The sequence below is a fragment of the Myotis daubentonii genome, chromosome 3, assembly GCF_963259705.1.
Source record: "Myotis daubentonii chromosome 3, mMyoDau2.1, whole genome shotgun sequence".
Classification (NCBI taxonomy): domain Eukaryota; kingdom Metazoa; phylum Chordata; class Mammalia; order Chiroptera; family Vespertilionidae; genus Myotis; species Myotis daubentonii.
The window spans coordinates 220,014,655-220,042,461 of record NC_081842.1 but is presented as its reverse complement, the minus strand read 5'-3'; the positions used below and the strand labels follow the sequence as shown (position 1 = coordinate 220,042,461).

The 27,807-nt window shown below is 48.8% G+C and overlaps 2 protein-coding genes across 2 annotated transcripts; both read left to right on the top strand.

Annotated features, from left to right (window-relative positions):
* The first annotated feature begins 12,555 nt into the window (after positions 1–12,555).
* LOC132229814 (F-box only protein 31-like) lies at positions 12,556–14,169 on the top strand. The gene is made up of 4 exons (XM_059686264.1): positions 12,556–12,713; positions 12,987–13,529; positions 13,578–13,767; positions 13,915–14,169. Exons 1-4 carry the CDS (start codon positions 12,556–12,558, stop codon positions 14,167–14,169), a joined length of 1,146 nt encoding a protein of 381 aa, XP_059542247.1.
* A 6,712-nt stretch (positions 14,170–20,881) lies between these two features.
* Positions 20,882–24,248, top strand: LOC132229813 (F-box only protein 31-like). Its single transcript, XM_059686263.1, has 4 exons — positions 20,882–20,890; positions 23,088–23,620; positions 23,705–23,923; positions 24,017–24,248. Exons 1-4 carry the CDS (start codon positions 20,882–20,884, stop codon positions 24,246–24,248), a joined length of 993 nt encoding a protein of 330 aa, XP_059542246.1.
* Positions 24,249–27,807: the final 3,559 nt, after the last annotated feature.

Genomic DNA, 27,807 nt, shown 5'->3' with positions numbered 1-27,807 from the left:
CCTGTGCACACTGGGAGGTGGGCTCTCTCGCCCAAGTCAGGAGGGGCAACCCTCCACCCCCAGCCTCGCATTGAAACACCACACATTTCCAAGTGGCCCAGCACCTCTGGTCAGCATCTCTCAGGGGGTGAAGGAAAGCTTTGCACAATCAAGTCCTCATTCACATTAAAAAGATTGCTGTCCCCCATGCCCAAACCTCCACATACAGGAAGGATCTGGTTGGAATAGTCACGCCTTAATTTCTTGAATACACCTTTTCCAGGTTGCAATGATTACCCTTTCTCTTCATGCCCAGCTTTCTCTACCATTTGTTTACATTTCCAGTGTGAGACATCTCACTTCCTTTGCAAGGAAATGGAAAATTCTCCAGGATGGGAATGCTCCACTGTTTGGGTGAATATGTGCACACAGGTTTTAAACAGAGATACTGAACATTCACGAACTGGAATTCTCACGATGACTAAGGAAGACAAGTGCTGGGTGTTCTCAGTAAAATCTGGTACCTTTTGGGGGGGAGAATAGGAGCAGATTTCACAGTTTCCAGTTTTAGTTTAAATTTCTTCTTCTGGATTTGACACAGAGATGGACAGAGAGACAAAGAGAAACAATCAGGTGATGGAGGTGCCCTTACCAGGAATCAAGGGGACTTCTTGGTTCATAGGTCAACACTCAGTCATTGAGCCTCGCTTGCTGGGCTGTGTGTTGCTATTTGGATGACCCGTTTCTACAAAGACAATGCGGCCCTGGCTGGGTAGATTACATGCCAGGGGGATGAGAGCCTTTACCTTGCTGGTGTTCTCATGCTGCTTGGAGCATCAGGCCTGTTTCCATCATCACAGCAGGTGGGAGCTGTGGCATCAGTACAAGCCTACTTCTACCTTCTGCCTATAGGTTCATAACAGAATGAAGGGAAAACCATGCAGGCTGTCTCTACAAGGGGACCAGTCATTTAGCAAACATTCTGCTTTGGTGACAACACATGACCCCCAACAGTTCCTTGGGCAGCGATACACACTCATACTTACCAAGCTGCTAAACATTTCCCAAGTAAAACATTCACACTTAGAAAGTTTTTAACATGCTCATTTACTTACACTTAGGAAGGCAACTTTGTACGAGAAATGTCATTTTCTAAAATAAAACCTATGTATCATACAAATGTAGAATACATCACACAGATAACTGCTGGCTCTGATTGACTTTTCAGACATATCATAACTACATACAATAAGTTGGACATCACTTTCCAAACCACTGCTGTGTGAATGGATGTACAAAGGGGGCTTGGGTCTTGGGCAGAGTCACCATGAACTAGTAGGTGCTGTCTGTGGAAATGGAACCCAGGCTTCTGGAGTCAAAAACCACGAAGAAGGTACCTCCGGGAGAATACAAGGAACCAGCACAGTGGCCACACGTTCCCAGATGTCACCTCTCCAGGCCACTGCGGCCTCCATTACCTGTCTGTCCCTCGGTCTCTCTGTCCCTCGGTTTCTGTGTCCCTCGGCCTGTGTGTCCCTCAGTCTGTGTGTCCCTCGGTCACTGACACCAGCTGAGTCTGCTCGCATCTTCTCAGTGTGGGGGACTCTGGGAGCAGCGACACAACGCTGCACAGGGGAGCGTGTGCAGGACCCTCCTCTGTCCATTCCCTGCCTCCTTCACACCTCACTTTCCCCTGATCCTCCCAGCCTCGCCCCGCCCCCAGAGCCTCGCCCCTAATGTGGTGGCTTGGGAGACCCTGCAAGGACCGCGCTAGAGTGGCCTCGTCGTGTTGTGTCAGGACCTTGCCAGCTGAGGGACACTCGGACATTTTATTTTTATCTTATAGACACATCGCGTTGAAAAACAGCAGCGGAGCTGAATGCTCTGCTCATCATGGTGCCTTTCCTTAGGGGTATGCTGCTTTTTCACGCCCTCCAAATCTTTTCCTTCTTTGTACTTCTTTCTTGTTTATGTTTTCGTTAATTCTTACCAGAGGAGATGTTTTTTACAAAGAGAGGGACAGAGGGAGGGAGGGAGGGAGGGAGGGAGGGAGGGACTGAGGGAGGGAGGGGGGAAGGGAGGGAGGGAGGGAGGGAGGGAGGGGAGAGGAGAGACAAGAAACAAAAAAGCAAACATGAATATGCAAGAGACACATGGATCTTTGGCTAAAAACAGAAGCCCAGACTGAGGCTGGCCATGAAACCTGCATCCCAGGTATGTGCTCTGGACCAGGAATCCCACCAGCGACCCTTCCCTGGGCATCGAAGGTCGAACCAGCGAACAACACTGGCCAGGGCCTATTCCTTCCGCTTAGCAGATGACAACACATGTCACTCTTTCTTCTGGCAGAAGGCAGCCAATCTATGATGATCACTCATCATTGATCTTTCTCTCTTCCTTTCTGAAATAGTAGAAATGTATATTTCTAAAAAACCCACTGTGGCCCTGGCCAGTGTGCTTCAGTAGGGAGAGTGTCAGCCTGCACATTGAAGGGTCCCTGGTTAGATTCCCAGTCCGGGCACATGCCCGGGTTGCGCGCTCGATCCCCAGTGGGGAGAGGGGCATACAGAAGGCAGCTGATCCGTGATTCTCTCTCATCATTGATGTTTCCATCTCTCTCCCTCTCCCTTCACATCTGAATTCAATAAAAATATATTTTTAAAAAACACAATGGGTTTCAACATTAAAGGATAGGAAGCAGGCTGAGGAGCTGCACAAACAGTACAAGGTGGACCTGGAGCACTGGCTCAAGAGTCCGTCTCCTGAAGAGTATGCTGCCTACAGAGAGAGGACCTCTGGGAAGTGTAAGAACATGAACATGCGAAGAGGGGCCTGGACCCAAGATCATCAGCACAGATGTGCAGTCTCCATCAGCAAGGACTCTGCAAGGAGGGCTTGCATAGGAGTAGGGGCTACAGGCTCCCAGGATGGCATCTTTAGAGACAAATGGGGACTGTTCTCATTCCTCACGGGGAGCTGAAGAAAAGAAGGAACATGGGGGAAAGGCAGACAGCAGCAGCTCCTCAGACTCCAGCCGTAGCGATGAAGACGCCAGCAGCTCCGGCTCATCCTCCTGGGGACACCTCTGACTCAGACTCCAGCTCAGATGTGTTCCTTCCCGGGTGATGGGACAGACAACGTCCCAATTGAAGACTTTGCCATCTATGTACATTGCAGGGCTCTTCTCCCTGTCCCTGCTTGTTGCTTTGCTGCTTCCTTCCTTTCCCCTCCTCCTCCTCCTCCTCCTGCTCCTCCTCCTGCTCCTCCTCCTCCTCCTCAATACAGAGGAGGATGCATTGGGAAGCAGGGAAGCAGGACAGTAGTCTCAATATCAGATCCACACACCTGTGAGGAGAGAATTCTCCTGGGAGAAGAAATATATCTGTCCTTGGATTGGGTCCCCCGACACCATCAGTACCACTCTCCGTAGGAGCCCCAAGTCATGAATGATTTTGAAACAAACAGTGACATGATTGGGCAGCTGCGAGGAGCACACTGCACTGCACTGAGTATTTCTGAAGAAAGAAGTTTTCCTTTCCTCATTTTCTGTCTGCCAGAGGTGGTCGGGGGCCACCGTGAGCCTGTGACTCCTACATTCTCTGCAAGAACTCTACCTCTGGACTCTTACACTACATCTGGTGTGAGAAAGGAGTTGCCATTCTTTACGTGACAGTGGGCAGCATCATGTACCAGGCGATATTCAGACATGTAAATATAACTCTGACATCTCTAGGAGACTTCCTAATTTCAAATAAAATAATATTTTCTAAGTTTAGCTCATTCATTTCAACGAGGGCCACCATGGAATAAATGTTTTATAATTTGGAGCACTGCTGCTCCAAGTAGTGTCTGCATTTGTTCTTGGAAAATCCTTCCTATGGCTCCAGGTTCAAGTGAATCTCCTAGTTAGCTTTCAGGGTTGATGGATGTATCAGTGGATGTATGAATAAAGGGATAGATAGATAGATAGAAAGATAGAGATAGATAGATAGATAGATAGATAGATAGATAGATAGATAGATAGATAGATATAGGTAGATAGAAATATAAACGTACCTGGGTTGCCCTGGCTGCTGTCCTCAGTGTTTAGAACATTGGCCTACACTCCAAAGGGTCGTGAGTTCAATTCCTGATCACGAGCACCGACCTGGGGAGCAGGTTCGATCCCTGCGCCCAGTTGGGGTGTGTTTGGGAGGCAACCAACTAATTTGTCTCTCACATAGGTTTCTCTCTCTCTTAAAAGCAATGGAAAAATATCCTCCTGTGAGGATTAAAAAAAAACAACAAAAAGAGGTATGTGAATAGATACATAGATAGATACATAGAATGAAATAAACGTGTAAATATACACTACTAGAGGCCCGCTGCACAAACATGTGTGCACTTGGGAGGGTCCCTAGGCTTGGCCTGTGCCCTCTCGCAGTCTGGGACCCCTCAGGGGATGTCTACCTGCTGCCTTAGGCCCGCACCCTGGGGAATCGGGCCTAAGCTGGCAGTCAGACATCCCTCTGGCAGGCCGGGAGCCCTCGGAGGATGTCCACTTGCCAGCAGGGAGCAGGCCTAGCAGCATTTGGACATCCTTCGCGCTGCTGAGGAGAAGGGAGAGGGTCCCACCACCACCGCTGTGCTGGCAGCTGGCAGCCTGGCTTGTGGCTGAGCGGCGCTCCCCCTGTGGGTGCGCACTGACCACCAGGGGGCAGCTCCTGCATTGAGCGTCTTCCCCCTGGTGGTCAGTGTGTATCATAGTGACCAGTGATTCCCAGTCACTCTGCTGTTAGAGTCAATTTGTATATTACCCTTTTATTATATAGGATAGAGGCTGGGTTAGGGGCCAGCTGGTTTGCCCTGAAGGGTGTCCCGGATCAGGGTGGGGGTCCCTCTGGAGTGCCTGGAAAGCCTGTATGAGGGGTTGACGGTCATCTTCAGCCTGGCCACACCCCCTTCAGAGAGGGGGTTCCTGCTGTGGTGTCTCGCCAGCATGGGTAAGTGACTGATGGTTGTTTGCAGGCTGGCCACAGCCCCTTCAAGGTGGGGGTCCTGGCTGGAGTGCCTGTCCAGCCTGGGGGAGGGGCTGTGGGCTGTTTTCAGGCTGGCCACATCCCTTCAGGGTGAAGGGTCCTTCTGGAGTCCCTGGCCAGTCTGGGTGAGGGGCTGATGGCTATTTGCAGGCTGCCCACAGTACCCAGCCACCCAAGCTCCTAATGGAGGCTGACTGGAAGCAGGTATCTGCGATTTATTTAGCTTCTATAACTGAAACTTTGCTGCCTTTTGCGGAAGCCACAGCGAGCCAGAGCCGGCAGGAAGCTTGGCTTCCTCCATCACCCGGGCAACCAAGCCTCCTGCTTGCTCCAGTTCTGTGGCTACCGCCGCCATCTTGGTTGGGTTAATTTGCATATAGTCGCTCTCATTGGCTGGTGGGCATGGCTTGGGCATAGTGAAGTTATGGCCAATTAGCATCTTTGTCTTTTATTAGTGCACATTCTGTTCTACTGGTATACCTGTTCATTATTGTTGCTCTACCACATTGCTTTGATTCTTTGGTTCATGGATAGTTTTGAAAATCTATTTAATGTGAGATTATATTAAATCCTTTCCCCCTGCATATTCCTGGCTATTTCCATATTATGTTTTCATGAATATAAGCATGATAAAACTTACTGTATTAGTATTATATGAAAAACATTAAGTTTTGAGCATTTAGATAACTAGATATCTTACTGACTTATTATTCAGTGTTTCTATAGATAAAGAATACATTTTACAAAATAAAGGCAGCATTAAAAAAATAATAAATAAAGGCAGCATTAACATGTTTTATACCTCTAATCTTTCTCTTTCTAAAAGTGTTTGTTGGAATATTCAAAACACTGTTAAATAATAGCAGTGATATGTGCTTGTCTTGCTTCTGACTTTCAAACTCATGTTTAAAGGACTTGCAGCTATTGAAATTGTGCTGATTAATATTACATTTAAAATAAACTATATAACCTATTCAGAAAATGCCGATGCTATCTAATAATATGCAAACATGGTAATTGACCATACCTTCGCTATGCCTCCCACTGGGTAATCAGCATGATATGCAAATTGGCGGGCGGGGCCTCCGCAGCTGCAGTGTTCAGACCCAGCCTGCCCTGGGCTCCCCTCAAGGAGGGGCTGGGGGCCTGGGGTTTACTAAACTTTCCTGGAACTGCTCCCCACACCCCAGCCCCGGCCCCAGAACCACACTGCCTGCAGCAAGGCGCCCGTCCTGACAGGTGGGCGGCAGGAGAGCTGAGCAGAGCGGGGGGCTGCAGGAGCCACGGAAGGGCGGGCAGGAGCCAAGCTCCCGGGGTCTGAGGAGAGAGCCTGAAGGTGGAGGAGCCTTCGGCAAAGTGGCCGCCAGGAGCCTCGGCCATGGGTCTGCAGGCGCGGACAGGCCTCCGCCTGATGGGGGATCCTGAGCCAGCACCACGGCTTCGGGAAGCGGCTGGCCAGGAGGCGGGCGGCCCAAGGGGTGCAGAGCAGCGCCAAGGTGGGGTGCACTGGAGGGGCTCAGGTCTGGGCAGGGTGCTGGTGGGCGGGGATCTGCCTGCCCAAGGAGAGAGAGGTTCTGCTGGAAACAAGAGGATGACTGCAGTTGTGGAAGGACTCCCGGGCGCAGGGGCGCAGACTCGCAGCCCTGAGGGGGGGGGGGCGGGGGGCAGCACTGCTGGGTACCTCCATGCGGAGGTTTGGCGACGCCCCCGGCGCTGCCCCGGGGCTGAGCTGCCGCCTGCGCACTTGAGAGGCCAGGACTCCTGCTCCCGCGTTGGCCCCAAAACAAGCCTGCTCCCGCCCAGCCCCCAGTTCTCGCCCCACCCCATGGGGGGTGCACACCTGCAGGGTGAGTGCAAGCCTACCACCTGCTCCCCAGAAACCTGGGGTGGGGGCGGGGAGAGGACAGAATGTGGAGCATCCATGATGAGGAGGAGCTGGAGAATGAGCCTCAGGGGCGGTTTGTTCTGTTTGCCCCGCGGCTGTCCCTCAGGAAAGGCGGAGAGCAGCTGTCAGGGCTCCCGGCGCCAGGAGTCCAGTTCCACAGCCAACTGGAATCGGCCTCAGTTTCCTGGTCTGGACAATGGGTTCAGCGTGTCCCAGTGCCTTCGCTGAGCTTTGAGGGGCAATTGAGATACTATATAAAGAAAATGAGGAAAGACATGAGAAAGAAAGGAAGGGCGGGCAACACAAAAGAAAGATGGGAAGGAACCTGTGAACCTATTGTCACTTAAATAGGGAAGAGAGTCAATAGTGCTGTAATGACGGTATGAAGCCAGGTGGGTGCTGGAAATATCGGGGAACACTTTGTAAAGTATATGGTTGTCTAACCACTATTCTGTAACTAATAGAAAACCGGAAACTAATACAAAATAATATTGAATGTAAATAAAAGAAAATAGGAGTGAAATTTTTCTAAATTTCAAAGTTTAAATAAAGGCTGTAAAGGAAGGAAGGGGGAGAATAAAAATAGTGTTTTTCATTTTACCACTTTATTATCTTTTCAGTACATGAAAAAGACAGTTGTCTTTATATGGTGCTTTGATGCTTTTCTAAGTCATTATCTCATTTGATGTTCAGGGCAACTTAAAGACAAGATAATTTTTCCCTCCACTATTCAAAGAAAGGAAATCTTGGTGCCTGGCCCCAATGATTCCATCATCAAGCCCTTATTGTAAAGCAAGGTTAGTGACATTTTCTATGAAGGGTCATATCTATACTAATAAAAGCCTTGGGGTGATCTGGCCTGCTGGACATCCTGGAATCAGGCCTAAACCAGCAGTGGACATCCCCCAAAGGGTCCAAGATTGGGGAGAGTGCAGGCTGGGCTGAGGGACACCCTCTTCCGGTGCACGAATTTCGTGCACCGGGCCACTAGTGTGTTTATATTATTGCTTTCACTGCATAATGTGTACTATTATTTGACACACAATTTCTATCGTCCACTCAGAGTGGATCCAGGAGGAGCGCTGGGTGGTGTGTCTGAGCACCTGGAAGGGCGTCCCTTCCTCCTGCTCCACTTGCAGGAGCATCTGAACTGCTTGGTGCTGGCCTTGCTGCGGAGGTCCCAGCAGAGAGAGGCGGCATCGATGTCAGCCAGCAGGTCGCAGTCGGGCCTGGCTGCAGCCTGGTGGTTGTTGAGTGTGTGTGTGTGTGCGTGTGTGTGTGTAATGTAATCAACTTGAAAAATACAGAAAGCCCAGAATCAGGTACAAACCCCAAAACTCTATGATATCTGTGATCTACTCTTCCCACTATCTTGATCTGTCTTCATTCTTTTATACTGCTCCATATCTTTATTTCCCCCTCCCATACATATTTTACTCTCATAGCAGGCTTTCTGTGTAGCTGTTCGGATGCATAATTTAGATATGATTTTACTAACCAACTTTAATTGTCTGATGTGATAAGTTTGAATAGTGTAGAGTTGTGTTGAAAAGCAAATTACAAACTGTAGCTTATATGTTAGGCGACACAACCAAAGAAATGAGTATCATTGAAAATGAGCATATTTTTGAAATTATACCAAAGCTTCATAAACTCTGAAGAGAGTTTATTTTTTTTTAAATATATATATTTTTTATTGATTTTTTTATAGAGAGAAAGAGCGAGGGATAGAGAGTTAGAAACATTGATAAGCTGCCTCCTGCACACCTCCTACTGGGGATGTGCCCCCAACCAAAGTACATGCCCTTGACCGGAATCAAACCTGGGACCTTTCAGTCCGCAGGCCGATGCTCTATCCACTGAGCCAAACCAGTTAGGGAGAGAGTTTAGAAATAGAGCAAAATCCAGAGAACATATTCTATGCCACGCATCATGTGTGAAGATTTTCCCAAACAGAGTAAAGCACAAACCGATACTTAAGTTTTGAATATTACCATCATATTTAATAATTCAGTACATGGCTTTTGATGACATAAAAAAACTAAAAACAAAAAAAAGATAACATATGTGTCTTAATTGAGACTAAATTAGGAAAATGCCTTTCTTAGATCCCACAGTTCCCTGGCATGTAGAATGATTCCTAATCTATTTCTAGTCAGAAGTGACTAAAGCAAAAGGTAGGCCTGAGACAGAGAGAGAAAGAGCAGCAAGAGATTCTACATCTAAGGAACTCTGAGCTACATTTATAAAGGTCGCACTTCCACCTTCGTAATCCAGGAATGCCCCTACTCAGCCAATGGGTTTGAGCGCATATTGCAGGAAAAGTGGGGAGGTGGTGAAGACATTGTAGTGGATGTGGGTTTTAGCACAGCCAGGAAGAAAGAGTCCCTTCTGGACATTCCTATTCCTCTCTTTCCAATCATCACTACAGACGCCAGCAGCCCAATTCCAATGTCTGCCACTTCTATCTCCCAGTCATGTCTCCCAGATGTACAAGTCTGAGCACCCCAGTAATGACAACACTCTGATACAGGAGAGACAGCATGTGCACCCTGAGGACCACATCCCACACAAAGGTTTATCAAACCTGCAGGTAGGAAGACAAGACTGTGAGTTCTTCCTTGCCAGGAGCCGGTCCATCCTTGCTGTTTCAAGGGACCTGGCATATATGGCATACTGTTCTTAATATGTTTGCTCACCTTCTCGGCACTATGTGTTTTAACCAAGGTCACCTCTCTGAGAAAGGTTGTTTCCCCAGGTAGGGATTTTTCCCTGAAGTTAGGGAGGGAAGAAAACCCCTTAACTAAGTGCCAGGTGGGTAATTACTCACTTTAACTACTAACAATCATGCTTAAGCTACATAATCTTTACTCCCTGGAATGGAGATAAGAAACGCCCTAACCTTTGGGATAGAGATTGATAGGATTGGAATCAACTGGTATAAATACAGACTTAACAAGACAACAGGACACAGAACCTAGACACAGAACCTAGACACAGAACCTACACAGAACCTAGAGACAGAAGAACTTCGCTGGAGAGAACATGGCAAAAGATACTGGACAGAAACTGGTCATACAACCTAGAGACAGAACCTAGTGAGAGAACATGGCAAAAGATCTTGGACAGAACCTGGCTACAGAACCTGGCTGGAGAACCTACAGAACCTGGCAATAGAACCAGGCAAGAGAACCCAACCATGCTGATCAACTGAACGCTGCCTCTGTGTCATTCTTTCTTCGACAACTCCATCCACACCTTTGGGGACCCCTGGACCTGCTGGGGTTGGACCCCAGCACTTCCTGGCTACAAAGTGATAGTCACTGCAAAAAGAAAAAGAAATCAGGTGGACACATTGCAAATAGAGTCCTGAGGCAAAAATTGGTCTTTCAAGATGTTAATTTATTATGAGGTCATGACAGAAAGAGCAGTTTTGGTTTTTATAGCTAACAAAGTGCAGAGATGACCGCAACATCTGCAGAACAAGCAAACCCCTAAAGACAGACATTTGAACCTTTTTCTAAATGTAAATGTTTATGGCTCAATGTAAGACTTATCTCGCCCTCGTCGGTGTCTCAGTGTTTAGAGCTTTGGCTCAGACCTGAAGGGTCAGGGGTTTGATTCCACTCAAGGGTACATAACTGGGTTGCAGTTTCCATCCCTCGCAATGGGCATTTCCAAAGTCAGAGGACAAAGATTTCTGTTCTCTTTTCACCCACGTTAAGTCAGTAGTGGGAAGATGAATGTTGGGGTCCAGCCCCAGCAGGTCCAGGGGTTCCCAGCGGTGTGGACAGCGCCGGCGAAGAAAGAATGACACGGAGACAGCGTTCAGATGATCAGCACAGCCAGCTTCTCTAGCCAGGTTCTCTCTTTATTCTCCTGTTACATCTGTGTTGATACCACTTGATTTTAATCCTATCCATTCTATTACAATGGTTAGGGCCTTTGTTATCTCCATCACAAGGTCACTACTCTACTTTTCTGTTCAGCTACAAGGAAGTAACTGAAGGAGATGATCCTAAGTAAAGATTATGTAGCTTAACCGTGATTGTTCACAGCTGAGGTGATTAACTACCCGCCTGGCACTTAGTTAAGAGGTTTTACTGATGTATCCCCTTCCTGACTCCTGTTCATTTTTCCCTAACTCCAGGGAAAAATTCCCACCTGGGGAAACAACCTTTTTCCAAGAGGTGGCCCTGGTTAAAACATATAGCACTAAGAAGGGGAGCAAACATATGAAGAACACTATGCCATATATGCCAGGTCCCTTGAAACATGCTGTGCAGATGTTTCTTCCCTACAGTGACTGTGTTAGGCAGCAAGGACGGGCCGGCTTCTGACCGATGAAGTTGTCTTGTCGAACAGGAAATCTCACAGAGCAGGGCCTACAGCTGCTGGTACCTGTCCTACTGCATTCGCTTCATACTCTCTACAACATCCAGGCTTTGCTTCTGAAAAACACTGTCTGAAAGATGCATCTAAAACATAAATGTTGTTTTGCAGGCGTGGCTCAGTGCTTGAGCAACCAGGTCAGGGTATACCACATTTTGTTTACCCATTCATCAGTTGATGAGTATGACGGTTGTTTCCGGTTTGTGGCTCTTATGAATAACGGCGCTGTGAACATGGTGTACAAGATTTTGTGTGAACAGGTTTCCATTTCTTTTGGGTATGTACCTAGAAGTGGAACCTCTGGGCCATCGGGTGACTCTGGTTTTCCAACGTGGCCCCGCTATTTTACATTTCGCACAGCAATGTACCCAGGGGTCCGATTTTAAAACATTCTCATGAATGTTTTTTATTTTTTTTTAAATCTTTAATTTCTTTATTGGTTAAGGTATTAAAAATGTGTCTTCATCCCCCCAGTAACCCCCAAGCTCCACCCCATACCTCCCCTCCCCCACCACTCATGTTCTCATCCCCCTGTTGTCCATGTCCATTGGTTTGGCTTACATACATACATGCATGCATACAAGTCTTTTGATTGATCATTCCCCTTACCCCGACTCTCCCCTACTTTCCCTCTGGGGACTGATAGTTTGATCGCTGTTTCTCTGTCTTTGGATCTGTCCCTGTTCATCAGTCTATGTTGTTCTCTATATTCCACAAATGAGTGAGATCATGTGGTATTTATCTTTCTCTGACTGGCTGATATCACTTAGCATAATGCTCTCCGGTTCCATCCATGCTGTTGCAAATGGGAAGAATTCCTTCGTTCTTACTGCAGCGTAGTATTCCCTTGTGTAGATGTACCACGGTTGTGTTATTCTTTTTTTACTGCATTTCTGTAAAATGTCCCTCCACCCCGCCCCCATAGGCATATCCCTGGAGGCATCTCCCTACAGAAAGCAGATTAGTGACTGCCTGGGGCTAGGGCGGGAGGACAGGGAGGGGGCACTGGGAAAGGGAGGTGACTGTTAATGGGTATGGGATCAAAGTACTACAATTGGCTCCTCTCTGAGGGGGCGTGGCTAGGCCCTGGGGGGCGTGGCTGGGCTTTAGGGCGGACCCAGCCAGCTTAAAAGCCGGAGGAGGAGGAGGAGGAGGAGGAGGAGGAGGAGGAGGAGGAGGAGGAGGAGGAGGAGGGGGAGGAGGAGGAGGAGGAGGAGGAGGAGGAGGAGGAGGAGGAGGAGGAGGAGCCACATTCTCTGTGCTGGCTGTTCAGCGAGGAGGATGGAGGAGTGCGCTTGCCTCTGCGGCTTGGGCTCTTCGCGGGGATGTTCGTGTCCTCAGGAGCCTCAGGACCCAGCTGAGACGGCAGCGGCCGAGGGCAAGCGGTGTCCTCAGAAGCGCCCGCGCCCAGCTGACACGGCAGAGGCCGAGGGCAAGCGGTGTCCTCAGAAGCGCCAGCGCCCAGCTGAGAAGGCAGCGGCCGAGGGCAAGCGGTGTCCTCAGAAGCGCCAGCGCCCAGCTGAGACGGCAGAGGCCAAGGGCAAGCCGGACCCCGCAGAAAAGCACCTCCAGGCGGACGCCGCCGCTCGGTCCTGGGCCGGGGGTGGAGGAATCGCGAGCCCCAGGCCGCCCCCGAACTGCTCGCTGCAGGACCTGCCGGTGGAGATGCTGCTGGAGATCTTCGCCTCGCTCCCCGGCACCGACCTGGCCAGCCTGGCCCAGGTCTGCACCAAATTCCGCCGCATCCTGCACACCGACACCATCTGGAGACGGCGCTGCCGGGAGGAGTTTGGCGTTTGTGAAAACTTGCAGGACCTGGAGACGGTGGGTACGTCTTACCGAGAAGTCTATGCGAAGCTGCTCCACCCGCACAGACACATCTTGGGATTGTGGCAGCGAGATGCTGAGGGCCTTAAAACGCTGCTGTATGCCGCGGTGGACGGCTTAGGCATCACTGGTTGGACATACGTGCCTTGTCTTCACACCCTGGTGGATGGTCCAATGCAGTTCATGCCCGCGTTCCGAATCCGCCTGACGGAGACGAAATCAGCCGCGGTGGAGTGCATGGAAGGCCGCCACCGCCGGCCCCACTGCCGCCGCCTGCAGATTCGGAAGGACAGGTTCCAAACCTGGTGCCAGAAGACAGACCACCTGAATGATTTCCTAACGCTGCTTCGGCAGGAATGGGGGCGGATGCTGGTGCTGGAGGACAGACAGCAGTATGACTGCCGGACCTACCGCCGCCTCTACCTCCCGCCCAGCCACCCGGACGACCTCATCAGGCCAGGCCTCTTCCAACGCAGATCCAATCGCTATGGCCCGATGATCGCCGTGCTCAGCTTCCACGGGAAGTGTGCCAGGGTCACGGAGATCACCGGAACCTTATTCCAGACGTTACAGATCCACCTCACGCGCCGCATCGAGATGCGAGGGGGAGAGATCTTCGGGGACGTCGACGTGCTCTCCCTCGTGGTCCGGGAGATGGAGGAGCAGGTGCTCCGGGAGCAGCAGCAGCAGCAGCAAGAGGACGGGACCGAGGACAGCGAGGGCCATGGCGGGCAGAGCCCTGCCCAGCCCAGCGCCGGGGAGTCCGGGGCTGCAGCTGCGGAGGAGCCGCCTGTCCCGTTTGTGCTGCCTGAGGGCGCGCGCTCAACGGACCACAACTACCCCGGAACCTGCAGGATGTGTTTCTATGGCGTGCGCACTTCTACCTCACATGGCTTCACCGAGTCCAGCACTGGCGTCGTCACCCTGTTCGATGAGAACCTCTTCGGGTTCCTGTGTCTGCAGGAGAGAGCCTTCAGACTGTTCCGCAGAGTCCAGAACACCTTCCGGAATGCGGAGGCGCCATCGCCGCAGGCCTTCCTGGAGATGCTCTCCAGCATCCGGTCGTGACCCCTTGGGAGGACGGGCTGGCATGCACTTTGAAGATCTGACCTTCTGACCAGGTTACCTGCCTTGGTTTGTTCTAATAATCCTCACCCGAGGATATTTGATGTTTAGAGAGGGGGGGGGGGGGGGGAGAGAAACACATCCGTTGGTTGCCTCCTGCCCAAGCCCGGAGCAGGGCCAGGCTGGGTAGGGGCCAGCAGTTGAGGTCGAAATAAACCTTAGACCAGTGGTCTCAACCTTCCTAATGCTGCGACCCTTTAATACAGTTCCTCATGTTGTTACAAATTGAACATAATAAAAGCATAGTGATTCATCACACACACAAAAATAAATAAAGACATCTTAGTTAATATATATTGTTTCTTTATTAACATTGAACTCATGGCCAATAGCAATAGAGCTCATTCCTTATGAAAGCTTCTCTAACAGACACATTCTCCCCATAAAGCATAGCTAGTGCTTTGGCACTAAGGCTGCCGGCTATTTTAAACAGCAGGGGCCACCGGCTCCTGGGATGGCGTCTTCAGAGACAAATGGGGACTGTTCTCCTTCCTCACGGGGAGCTGAAGAAAAGAAGGAACATGGGGGAAAGGCAGACAGCAGCAGCTCCTCAGACTCCAGCCGTAGCGATGAAGACGCCAGCAGCTCCAGCTCATCCTCCTCGGGGACACCTCTGACTCAGACTCCAGCTCAGATGTGTTCATTCCTGGGTGGCGGGACAGAGAACTTCCCAGCGGACGTCTTGGGCATCTATGTGCACTGCAGGGCTCTTCTCCCTGTCCCTGTTGCTTCCTTTCCCCTCCTCCTCCTTCTCAATACAGAGTAGGATGGGTTGGCAGGCGGGGAATTGGGACAGAACTCTCAATATCAGGTCCACATGTTAGGCCCAGAGCTCGGGGTCCCCAATAATCCACCACCAGGGAGCCTCCTCCGATGCAAAAGCAACGAGTCTTTATTGATCAATTCTAGAATTGGCTCCCAGCCTCTATCCAGCGCAGCGGTGAGGCGAGAGAGCGTGTCCCAGGAGGACAAAGGTTATATAGGGCTAGCTATTTGGGGTGGGCTTTAGGGGTGGCGTGAGTTACAGGGATTGGGCATTCCCGGGCCCAGTGTCCTATCTCTTTGCAGTAAGCACACTGGTTCCATTGCAGCTTCTCCTTCCCGCCCCGGGCGGTCCCCTTACCTCCCTCTTGGTCATCGGCAAGCTGGCGAAGGTGGCGGGTCCGCTCCTCAGGGTTCTCCGTGGTGGTGGCCAGCAGAATCTTGGCCAGGTTTCAGGTCTGCTTGTCACTGGCAGCCACCATGGCACGGGCTTGCCTATCCTCAGGAGATTCTCGGTTGTTATACACCTTTTCAGCCACCTCCAACAAGTCCCGAAAACTCTTTTCCCCTAATCTACCTATCCTCTGCAGTTTCTTTCTAATGTCTGTGGCTGACTGGTTTATAAAGCTCATGACCACAGCCGCCTTATTTTCAGGAGCTTCTGGATCCATGGGGGTATAGGTGCGATACGCCTCCATGATCCGTTCTAGAAAGGCAGCTGGAGATTCATCCCTTTCCTGTTGTACGTTCCCTACCTTGGCCAAATTGGTAGGCTTCCTAGCAGCCATACGAAGACCCCCCATCAGAGTCTGACGGTAGATTTTGAGCCTCTCCTTACCTTCTGCCGTGTTGAAGTCCCATTCAAGCCTAGTTAAGGGGAAAGAGACATCTATCTATCTGGGCCTGGTTGGTAGTTGGATTCCCATCTACGCCGGGAACCACCTTCTTCTTTCCTGCGTCCTGCAAGGCAAGTATGGGTGCCGGCTCCGGAGGGCGTGGAGCCAGGAAGGGCCTGAGCCAGGAGGGAGGGTCCTACACGAGGTCCTGCCAAGTAATAATGTAAGGGAGTTGATTGGGATGACCCCCCCTTGAAATGTCTGGGTCACTTGTGACTTCCCTGTATCTGGAGCCGCTGGGGCAGGGCCAGGTGTGCTGGGCCCAGGACAGATGCAGCAGATTCTTTCATTTATCATGTTAATTGTTCCTGCACCCACCTAGGTATGAGTCCATCAGTTTACTTTTTATCCTATCACAGAGGTTTCTCCCACTTCGCTTAATCCCACCTCCTTAAATGTGTCACCAATGAATCTCATGTATAAATACGGATGTAACCCTGCCATTCTCCGGAGCACTATCTCCATTCGTTGAGGTTCTGCTTCCCGGCATATGTCGACAGTTTGGCTCAAAAAAACTCACAAAAATTCTTTACAGGTTTCAATGGTTTTTTACGTTAACATTAATTGGCGTAGTCACGGCAGGATTCCAAAGAAGCTCACCCAGGACCATCCCTTGGACTTTGACTCAGTGCTAGGATCCAGCAAAGGGCCCATTGAGCCCGCCGGTTCTCCGCCCATTGGGTGAACGTGGGTGAGTTTTCTCTTGGACACAGAACCTTCCCTTCCTTTGGTCAAAGGTCGGACTTTATTTGAGCTGTTTTAAAATCCTCCAGGTGGAACCAGGGTTGCTAAGACCCCAGGTTAAGGGTTCACAGCGGAACCCAGGGTAAGGCAGGATTGGAGGGGGAAAAAAATGGGAGGCTGGGTTTAATTTCGGCTTTTTAATTAAAACGGCTTTCTGAGAGTCTGAGCAAAAAAGAAAACCTTCGCTGTATAAATGGCTTATCTAGGGGGCCACCTTAAGGCTTGGTCTGCTCGGGCCCTAAACCTTTCCTGTGGTTTTAGACAGCCGGGAGAGAAACTGAGGTCACATTTGACCCACTGCATAACATGTCTAGAAAGTTTGCTCAGACTACAGATATTCAATAATAATAATAAATTAACATGGGAAATTGTGCCTCCAAGGCCAGAAACTCCCGAGACACCAGCCCTCATTTAATACTCCTGATAGGAAGCCTTTACTTGCAAGTACTTTAAAATATTAACTGAGAAATGGCTAAAATGCAGTTTGTTTGGGGTACCTATGTTAATATTTTGCATGCAGAAATTAAAAAATGCCGGCTCCGAAAATTAAACTGAATGAGTACATGGGAAGCATATCTTGATTTGGAAATTGGAAGCTTCTAGAGAAAAGCACAGGAAAAATTTATTCTGATAAGATGGAAATTAATAAAATTTTAGAGACTGTCTCAGAACTATTCTGAAGTTAATTAATGTCTACCCCCTGTTTTTGCCTAAGCCCATTGTTTGTTTGTTTTTTGAATAGTCCATTGGGAATATACTGAAATTCTGGAGAAGGGAAGTTCCTGAACCAGGGACAAGATGCCGGGGTCCAACCCCAGCAGGTCCAGGGGTCCCCAAAGGTGTGGATGGAGTCGACAAAGAAGGAATGACACAGAGACAGCATTCAGTTGATCAACAGCCAAGCCAGGATCTCTAGCCAAGTTCTGGTCAGGATCTCCAGCAAAGTTCTGGTTAGGATCTCCAGCCAGGTTCTGTGTCCATGTTCTCTTGCTAGGTTCTCCAGCCAGGTTCTGTCAAGGTTATCCAGCCAGGTTCAGTCACCAGGTTCTAGTGAGGTTCTCTTGCCATGTTCTATAATCAGGTTCAGTCCAGGATCTTTTGCCATGTTCTCTCACTAGGTTCTGTCTCTAGGTTCTGTTGCCAGTTTCTGTCCAGGATCTTTTGCCATGTTCTCTCCAGCGAAGTTCTTCTGTCTCTAGAGAACGTTCTGTGTAGGTTCTGTGCCTAGGTTCTGAGTGTAGGTTCTGTGTTCTGAGTTCTGTCTGTTGTTGTCTTGTTGCATCTGTATTTATACCAGTTGATTCCAATCCTATCAATCTCTATTCCAAAGGTTAGGGCGTTTCTTATCTCCATTCCAGGGAGTAAAGATTATGTAGCTTAAGCATGATTGTTCGTAGTTAAAATGATTAATTACCCGCATGGCACTTAGTTAAGGAGTTTTATTCCCTCCCTAACTTCAGGGGAAAAATCCCTACCTGGGGATTCAACCTTTCTCGGAGAGGTGACCTTGGTTAAAACACAGCACCAAGAAGGTGAGCAAACATATTAAGAACCGTATGCCATATATGCCAGGTCCCTTGAAACAGCAAGGATGGACCGGCTCCCGGCAACAAGAGACACTGCTTTGGTAGTTTCTAAGGCTGGACATTCTTTGCTGTAAACTTTAGTGTGTTCTTTGTGCCTTGATGTTTTTGTGTCTTTTGTAGTGAAATAGGAAAAAATGTAAAATATCTTTCTATTAATCATGACTTTGGGAAAAATACACCATTTGAGTCATTTGCTGAAACTTCCCCTAAGCAGGATGTGGGGAAGGGAAGAAGGGAACACATGGCGATCCAATATGGACGCCTCCTCCCCAGGTAGTCTAATTTAAAGTCTCCTTGTAATTGAAAGTTTTATAAAATTCAAAAAAAAATGCGTCTGGTACTTCTGTTCACATGTAAAGAGGAAAGCTGGTTTCAAACTAATGCGCGCAATTGTCCTGTTTTTGGACATTTAGATAGAGTTTTGAACTGGACTCTCTTCACAATGTACAGAATAAAACCAAAGACTAAGTATTTCCTAAAGAAAATGGCGAATTTTACCCAGGGAAGAAAGGCAGGCTTGTTCTAGCAACAAGCCTCCAAAAGAAAATTCAGTAAAATTGTCTCTGTTACAAAAATTTGCAAAAGTAAATGCCTTAATAATAATAATTAGATTTGAATCTCAAAAAAAATTATTTAGCTACAAATTTGCTTCTTGACTTTCCCCAGAGAAAAATGGTCATTTTAAAGTCAAGGGCTGGGCCAGGCCTGTTTGCCAGCCTCAGGTATGGTTTTCCAGAGCTGATGGGAACTTGAGACCTTAAAGTTTAATGAATCAAATGATAAAAACTTATGTCTAGGTATTTTGAAGTGACATAATACATAATATTGATCTGAGTGTGCCTCGTACAAAATCTAGAGGGTAGAATTGAATCTGTTGGTTGACTGTGTCTTATAATTTTGAAGTTTATTCTTAAAACAATGTTACTGATTAAGAAATGCTAAATATTTGACTTGCCAGCTAAAAGTTTAAGGTTCGGATTGAATTGGGAGAAATTGTGTAGTTGTGGTATTTTTGAAAAGTAATTTTGGCTTTCTCTGAAATAATTAGGAATTCAAAATATGCTGCTTATTGGTCTGATTAAAAAAAGGATTAACTCTGTGATCTCAACTGAAATTTTTAATACAAAAACCAGTTTAAATTTAATTGCAAAGAACAGTGCAGACAGCCACCACTTTGGGCTGTGTGACTTGGCAGCCGCCATGATGGCCACATGGCTTGCCCCTCCCCTGGGAGCCGCCATCTTGAAACAGCAAAGGCCAACCCATCCCTTTGAATTAGCCAATCAGGAGAGACCATGGGCCTGGGCTCCAGTCAGGAGTAAGGGATGGTCACTGGGTTGTTAAGGCATCTGCATCAGAAAGAACTCACAGAGCCAGGTTCAGACAGGAGACTCTCAATGGGGTAGGGTAGCACTTGTCCCGTCAGGGACTGGACAGCCAAGAGTCAGGATCCCCGTGGGGGCGTCTGCCAGAGATGCTCTGGTGTTTGCTTTTCACAGATTGGGAGTTTATGAATTATTTTCAATGCTGAATACGCTGCTTGCAATAAGCCATGTGCCTCATTTTAAAATCTTACATATTGATATTATAGAAAAGCAAAGTTTTCATCAAATCTATAACTATGCCTCCTTTAAATTTTGTCATTTGTGGACAGCTGTATTCTGATGCATTTGTAGGTATATTATATGTTTGGAAAAAAATCCAAAGGACTCTGACTTAATCTAAATTGCAGGCTTGTAAGCAGGTCATATTTTTGAACTGGATGAAGATTTATAGAACTTCAAGGAATAACTGAATTCAAAACCTACTGGAAAATAATCAGGATAAACAAAAATAACTATGGGAATAAATGAATTGAGGATAATTACTCTTATGACTGTTTAAAATATTGTTGACTTTTAAATCTTTTGTTTCCCAAATATAAGGAAAAGTAAAGAGCAGACATTCTGCATTGTAGGAACTTACAAAATTGGTAACAGATTCATTTCACAGTGCACTCCCGGGCGACGAAGATTTCAAAGATCATGGCTTACAACCAGGAGATTTGGTGTGTTGGAAATGACACCAAATAAAAGACTCTCTCCAACCTTGTTGGAGACGACCCTACCAGGTATTACTAACTAACCCATGTGCAGCTAAACTTAAAGGAGTTAGCTTTGGATTCACATTTCTCATTTGAAAAAGGCACCTGAATGTGAATGGACATCTACTTCCATCTCTGACACCCATCTCCATCTGAAGCGGAGATCAAAGACTTTTCAAGGGCGAGAAAAAGCTGAGGCCTTTCGAGGACGAGAAGTCGCTGACCACGGAGGCAGACAACTATCCCAAGACATGTCAACAAGGCCTGTATACTCACAAACTGATACTGCTAGCCGTGGTGATTCAAAGTTTTTAATGGGGAATGTTATCTGTCTGTATTGTTTAAGTATGTGTCTTTTTTTAAAATTATTTAGCTAGTAAAGTTTCTGTTTGTGTCTCTTAAAAAAAATGAATGTATTGCTAATCTGAGGAATGGTTATGCATTTTTGAAGGACATAGAAAGAAGGTTTGAAGGCTAATTTGAAAGTATGATATTTGTGAAGGTTTTATATGTGATGAGGAGGAAAAGAGAAATGTTAAAAGAAAGTTGAATGCATGATAGGCCAGTAAGCTGGAACAAGTAGAATGGGGAAAGTGAGCAGAAATCCTGTCTTCCTTAAACCAAGGACACTTGGGAGTAAATGCTTTACATTTGCCTCCCTACACAAAGGTTAAATCGTTTATGTCAATCTGATTAGTGTCATTTGCCGTCCACACCCAAGGGCAAATGAAGTTAGAAAATAAGCCTTATTTTGATTAGGTCTTTTAGAATGTATGTTAAGGAATTTTAAAATTGCTCAAACCTTGCTGCCTTGGGTCCAGTTCTGCGTGTGTGAGAAGGGACAGAGTAAGGTTTAGTAGCAGGAGTGAAGAGGCAGGCAGGGCAGGAGCAGGCCAGAAGAAGCCAGCAAGGCCATCCAAACCACCCAGCCGCTATTGGCCAGAGCCGCCTGAGGCAGACCTCCTCGGACTGGCAACAGCTGACTCTGACTAGGACAGACTGGGCTCTTTCCAATGGGCCTCCATGAGCCGATGGTTGAAATGAAAATCGGAGGCCAGACTGTGAACTTTATGGTTGATACAGGAGCGGAGCACTCGGTAGTTACTCAGAAGGTAGCTCCCCTCACCATTATTGGAGCTACCGGGACCACAGCTGCAGACTGTTCTGCCGCCCCCGCTGATGTCAGTTAGGCGGCCACCAGGTGGTTCATGAATTCCTGTATTTGCCAGAATGCCTGTACCCCTTTCTTGGACGTGAACTCTTACAGAAATTACAAGCCACCCATAAGCTTGTTTGAGACGCCCTGCGAATGCCACCTCGGACTCTGTACATCCTTTCCAGCCTGGGGACTCGGTGTGGGTAAGGAAGCTCACTACCCTAGGACTCAACCCAACTGGAAAAGGACTATACACTGTCGCCCTGCTGGCATCTTATGAATAACGGCGCTGTGAACATGGTGTACAAGATTTTGTGTGAACAGGTTTCCATTTCTTTGGGGAATGTACCTAGAAGTGGAACTTCTGGGCCACCGGGTGACTCTGGTTTTCCAACGTGGCCCCGCTATTTTACATTTCGCCCAGCAATGTACCCAGGGGTCCGATTTTAAAACATTCTCATGAATGTTTTTTTATTTTATTTTTTTAATCTTTAATTTCTTTATTGGTTAAGGTATTAAAAATGTGTCCTCATCCCCCCAGTGACCCCCAAGCTCCCTCCCATCCCCCCCTCCCCCCGCCACTCATGTTCTCATCCCCCTGTTGTCCATGTCCATTGGTTTGGCTTATATGCATGCATACAAGTCTTTTGATTGATCATTCCCCTTACCCCAACTCTCCCCTACTTTCCCTCTGGGGACTGATAGTTTGATCGCTGTTTCTCTGTCTTTGGATCTGTCCCTGTTCATCAGTCTATGTTGTTCTCTATATTCCACAAATGAGTGAGATCATGTGGTATTTATCTTTCTCTGACTGGCTGATATCACTTAGCATAATGCTCTCCGGTTCCATCCATGCTGTTGCAAATGGGAAGAATTCCTTCGTTCTTACTGCAGCGTAGTATTCCCTTGTGTAGATGTACCACAGTTGTGTTATTCTTATTTTACTGCATTTCTGTAAAATGTCCCTCCACCCCGCCCCCATAGGCATATCCCTGGAGGCATCTCCCTACAGAAAGCAGATTAGTGACTGCCTGGGGCTAGGGCGGGAGGACAGGGAGGGGGCACTGGGAAAGGGAGGTGACTGTTAATGGGTATGGGATCAAAGTACTACAATTGGCTCCTCTCTGAGGGGGCGTGGCTAGGCCCTGGGGGGCGTGGCTGGGCTTTAGGGCGGACCCAGCCAGCTTAAAAGCCGGAGGAGGAGGAGCAGCAGCCTCATTCTCTGTGCTGGCTGTTCAGCGAGGAGGATGGAGGAGTGCGCTTGCCTCTGCGGCTTGGGCTCTTCGCGGGGATGTTCGTGTCCTCAGGAGCCTCAGGACCCAGCTGAGACGGCAGCGGCCGAGGGCAAGCGGTGTCCTCAGAAGCGCCCGCGCCCAGCTGAGAAGGCAGCGGCCGAGGGCAAGCGGTGTCCTCAGAAGCGCCAGCGCCCAGCTGAGACGGCAGAGGCCAAGGGCAAGCCGGACCCCGCAGAAAAGCACCTCCAGGCGGACGCCGCCGCTCGGTCCTGGGCCGGGGGTGGAGGAATCGCGAGCCCCAGGCCGCCCCCGAACTGCTCGCTGCAGGACCTGCCGGTGGAGATGCTGCTGGAGATCTTCGCCTCGCTCCCCGGCACCGACCTGGCCAGCCTGGCCCAGGTCTGCACCAAATTCCGCCGCATCCTGCACATCGACACCATCTGGAGACGGCGCTGCCGGGAGGAGTTTGGCGTTTGTGAAAACTTGCAGGACCTGGAGACGGTGGGTACGTCTTACCGAGAAGTCTATGCGAAGCTGCTCCACCCGCACAGACACATCTTGGGATTGTGGCAGCTAGATACTAAGGGCCTTAAAACACTGCTGTATGTCGCGGTGGACGGCTTAGGCATCACTGGTTGGACATACGTGCCTTGTCTTAACACCCATGTGGATGGCCCAATGCAATTCAAGCCCGCGTTCCGAATCCGCCTGACGGAGACGAAATCAGCCGTGGTGGAGTGCATGGAAGGCCGCCACCGCCGGCCCCACTGCCGCCACCTGCGGATTCGGAAGGACAGGCTCACCAGCCAGTGCAAGAAGACCGACCACCTAAAGGATTCACCGACACGGCTTAGGGAGGAATTCGGGACGGCGCTGTTTTTGGATGACACACTGCGGTATCACTGCCGGACCTACCGCCGCCTCTACCTCCCGCCCCGCCACCCGGACGACCTCATCAGGCCAGGCCTCTTCCAAGGCAAATACGCTCCCTGGGGCCTATCGATTGCCATGCTCAGCTTCCACGGGAAGTGTGCCAGGCTCAAGCAAATCACGGGAATCACATTCCACATATTACAGATCCACCTCACGCGCCGCATCGAGACGCGAGGGGGCGAGATCTTCGGGGACGTCGACGAGCTCTCCCGCGTGGTCCGGGAGATGGGGGAGCAGGTGCTCCGGGAGCAGCAGCAGCAGCAAGAAGACGGGACCGAGGACAGCGAGGGCCATGGCGGGGAGTCCGGGGCTGCAGCTGCAGAGGAGCCGCCTGTCCCGTTTGTTCTGCCTGTGGGCGTGCGCTCAAGGGACCAGAACTACCCCCGATCCTGCAGGATGTGTTTCTATGGCGTGGAAACTGGTACCCTAGATGGCTCAGTCTGGCACTCTCCTGGAGTCGTCATCCTGTTCGATGAGAACCACTTGGGGTTCATCGATCCGGAGTTTAAATCCTTCTTCCTGTTCGGCAGAGTCCAGAACACCTTCCAGAATGTGGAGGCAGCATCCCCACAGGCCTTTCCGGAGATGATCAAGAACATTCACCCCGACCACGTTTACCACCCGTGATGATATTTGATGTTTAGAGAGAGTGGGGGAGAGAGGGAAAGACAGAAAGAATCGATGGGAGAGAAACACATCCGTTGGTTGCCTCCTGCCCAAGCCCGGAGCAGGGCCAGGCTGGGTAGGGGCCAGCAGTTGAGGTCGAAATAAACCTTAGACCAGTGGTCTCAACCTTCCTAATGCTGCGACCCTTTAATACAGTTCCTCATGTTGTTACAAATTGAACATAATAAAAGCATAGTGATTCATCACACACACAAAAATAAATAAAGACATCTTAGTTAATATATATTGTTTCTTTATTAACATTGAACTCATGGCCAATAGCAATAGAGCTCATTCCTTATGAAAGCTTCTCTAACAGACACATTCTCCCCATAAAGCATAGCTAGTGCTTTGGCACTAAGGTTGCCAGCTATTTTAAACAGCAGGGGCCACCGGCTCCTGGGATGGCGTCTTCAGAGACAAATGGGGACTGTTCTCCTTCCTCACGGGGAGCTGAAGAAAAGAAGGAACATGGGGGAAAGGCAGACAGCAGCAGCTCCTCGGACTCCAGCCGTAGCGATGAAGACGCCAGCAGCTCCAGCTCATCCTCCTCGGGGACACCTCTGACTCAGACTCCAGCTCAGATGTGTTCATTCCTGGGTGGCGGGACAGAGAACTTCCCAGCGGACGTCTTGGGCATCTATGTGCACTGCAGGGCTCTTCTCCCTGTCCCTGTTGCTTCCTTTCCCCTCCTCCTCCTTCTCAATACAGAGTAGGATGGGTTGGCAGGCAGGGAATTGGGACAGAACTCTCAATATCAGGTCCACACACCTGGGAAGAGAGGTTCCTGCTGGGAGAATAAATATTTCTGAGCCTGTATTGGGTTCTCCTACACCAGTGATGGTGAGCCTTTTGAGCTCAGCGTGCCAGCAGTTTGAAAAACCCTACCTTAACTCTGGTGCCGTGTCACATAGAGAAATTTTTTGGTATTGGCAACCATAGTAAAACAAAGACTTATATTTTTGATACTTATTTTGTATATTTAAATGCCATTTAGCAAAGAAAAATCAACCAAAAAAATGGGTTTGTGTGTCACCTCTGACACGCGTGTCATAGGTTCGCCATCACTGCCCTACACCATCAGTACCACTCCCTCTAGGAGCCCCAAGCAATGAAGGATCTTGAAACAAACAGATGACTGGGCCACTGTGAGGAGCACACTGCACTGGACTGCGTATTTGTGAAGAAATAAGTTTTGCTTTCCTCATTTTCTGTCTGCAACAGGTGGTCGGGGCCCACCATGAGCCTGTGAGTCCTACATTCTCTGCAAGAACTCTACCTCTGGACTCTTACACTACATCTGGTGTGAGAAAGGAGTTGCCATTCTTTACGTGACAGTGGGCAGCATCATGTACCAGGCAATATTTATACATGTATATTTAACTCTGACATCTCTAGGAGACTTTCTAACTAATTTCAAATAAAATTATATTTTCTAAGTTTAGCTGTTTCATTTGAACGAGGGCCTGCATGGAATAAATGTTGTATAATTTGGAGCACTGCTGCTCCAAGTAGTGCCTGCATTTGTTCTTGGAAATTCCTAAATTCCTTCCTTTTGCTCCAGGTTCAAGTGAATCTCCTATTTAGCTTTCAGGGTTGGTGGATGGATGAGTGGATGTATGAATGAAGGGATAGATAGATAGAAAGATAGATTGATAGATATAGATAGATGATAGATAGATGATAGCTAGATAGATATAGATAGATATAGATAGATAGATAGATGGATAGATAGATAGATAGATAGATAGATAGATAGAGATAGATAGATAGAGATAGATAGAGATAGATAGATAGATAGATAGATGATAGATAGATAGAAAGAAAGGAATATAAAGATACCTGGATAGCCCTGGCTGCGGTCCTCAGTGTTTAGACCATTGGCCTACCCTCCAAAAGGTCTTGAGTTCAATTCCTGATCACAAGCACCTACCTGGGGAGCAGGTTTGATCCCTGCCCCCAGTTGGGGTGTGTTTGGGAGGCAACCAACTAATTTGTTTCTCAAATAGGTTTCCCTCTCTCTTAAAAGCAATGGAAAAAATATCCTCAGGTGAGGATGAACAAAAACAACAAGGTATGTGGGTAGCCACATACATAGATACAGAGAAAGATATGGACGTGTAAATACACACTGCTCTGTTCTCCTGCTCTGCCTGTGGATTACTGTGGCAGGACCACGTTGCTTTGATTATCTGGTTTGCAGATATATTTGAAAATCTATATAATGTGAAATTAAATTAAATCCTTTCCCCCTGTATATTCCTGACTATTTCCATATTGTTCTCTCGTGTATATAAGCAAAATAAAATAATTGTATCATTTTTATGTGAAAACCATTAAATTTTCAGCATTTAGATAACTAGATATCTTAGTGAATTATATATACACATTCTGGGGAGAAGCCCTATGTGTGCAGGGAGTGTGGGCGAGGCTTTATACAGAAGTCACATCTCATCAGCCACCAGAGGACACACTCAGGGGAGAAGGCAGGTGTTTGCAGGGAGGATGAGTCATGAGCCCTAAATTGCACCTCAGCAGCCACAGGGCAAGTGTAGGCACCGCATACCTCATATCCCAGCTCTGAGGGGCTTCAGAGGAAGCCTGCTGGCCCATTTCCCTCCCCAAGAGTGTAATTAGTACAGAAGTAACTGGTCAAACATCCTCCACTTTTATGAGGAGAGGCAATAGACAAACCGTTCCTTAAGTGCTGCCGGGATGTCAACACCAATGTCCCCAAAGGTGTTTCTGGCCTCGTTTTAATAAAGTTTGTGTCCAGACAAACCTGAAGCCTACGTGCCTCATCCCCTTCATCACTGAAAGCAGAGTTCCAGGAGGGCCTCAGAGAACCCTCAGCCACAGACCTGAACCCGGGAAGGCGGAATCTGGCGTCAGTCCAGTGAGGTTCCTGCCAGGGAGAGGGATTGAGACACACTCACCAGGAACGGGAATAGCCCCCCACCAGCCCCTTGGCTTCTCCTGGCTCCTCCCCTGATTCCTCCAACCTCTGTAGCCTCAGAGGTGAAAGCCAGGGAGGGTGTGTGCATGCGTGTGTGTGTGTGTGTGTGTGTGTGTGTGCATGCGTGTGCCCGTTTGCCAGTGCACACACCTGTGCTGCCTCAGTCTGGGCACTGGTCGCCCTCACCCTTCTTGCTGCCTGTGTAGCATCAGCATCTCGCCTGGGGCACAGCATGTGGGCGCCAGGTCCGTCCACGAGGGTTTGAGTCTCAGCTCTGCCCTCACAACTGTGTGACCTAAGACAAGACCCCCAACGTCTCTGTGCCTCTTTCCAATCTATAAAGGGGGAGGGTGACCCAGCCTTTGGAGTGTCATTCAGAGTGGGGTCAGCACCGGCACCTCTGGCTCAGGTGGCTAAAACACGTGTCTCTCGGTGAAGAGCTTCTGCCAGGCCTTGAGGTGACAAGGGAGGCAGAGGGAGTGCATCCCGGGAGCCAGTTCAGAGCTCGAGCAGCCCCACTGCTCTCTGCGTGGACTCGGCTGCCTGAGCAGGAGGCGTGGGGTC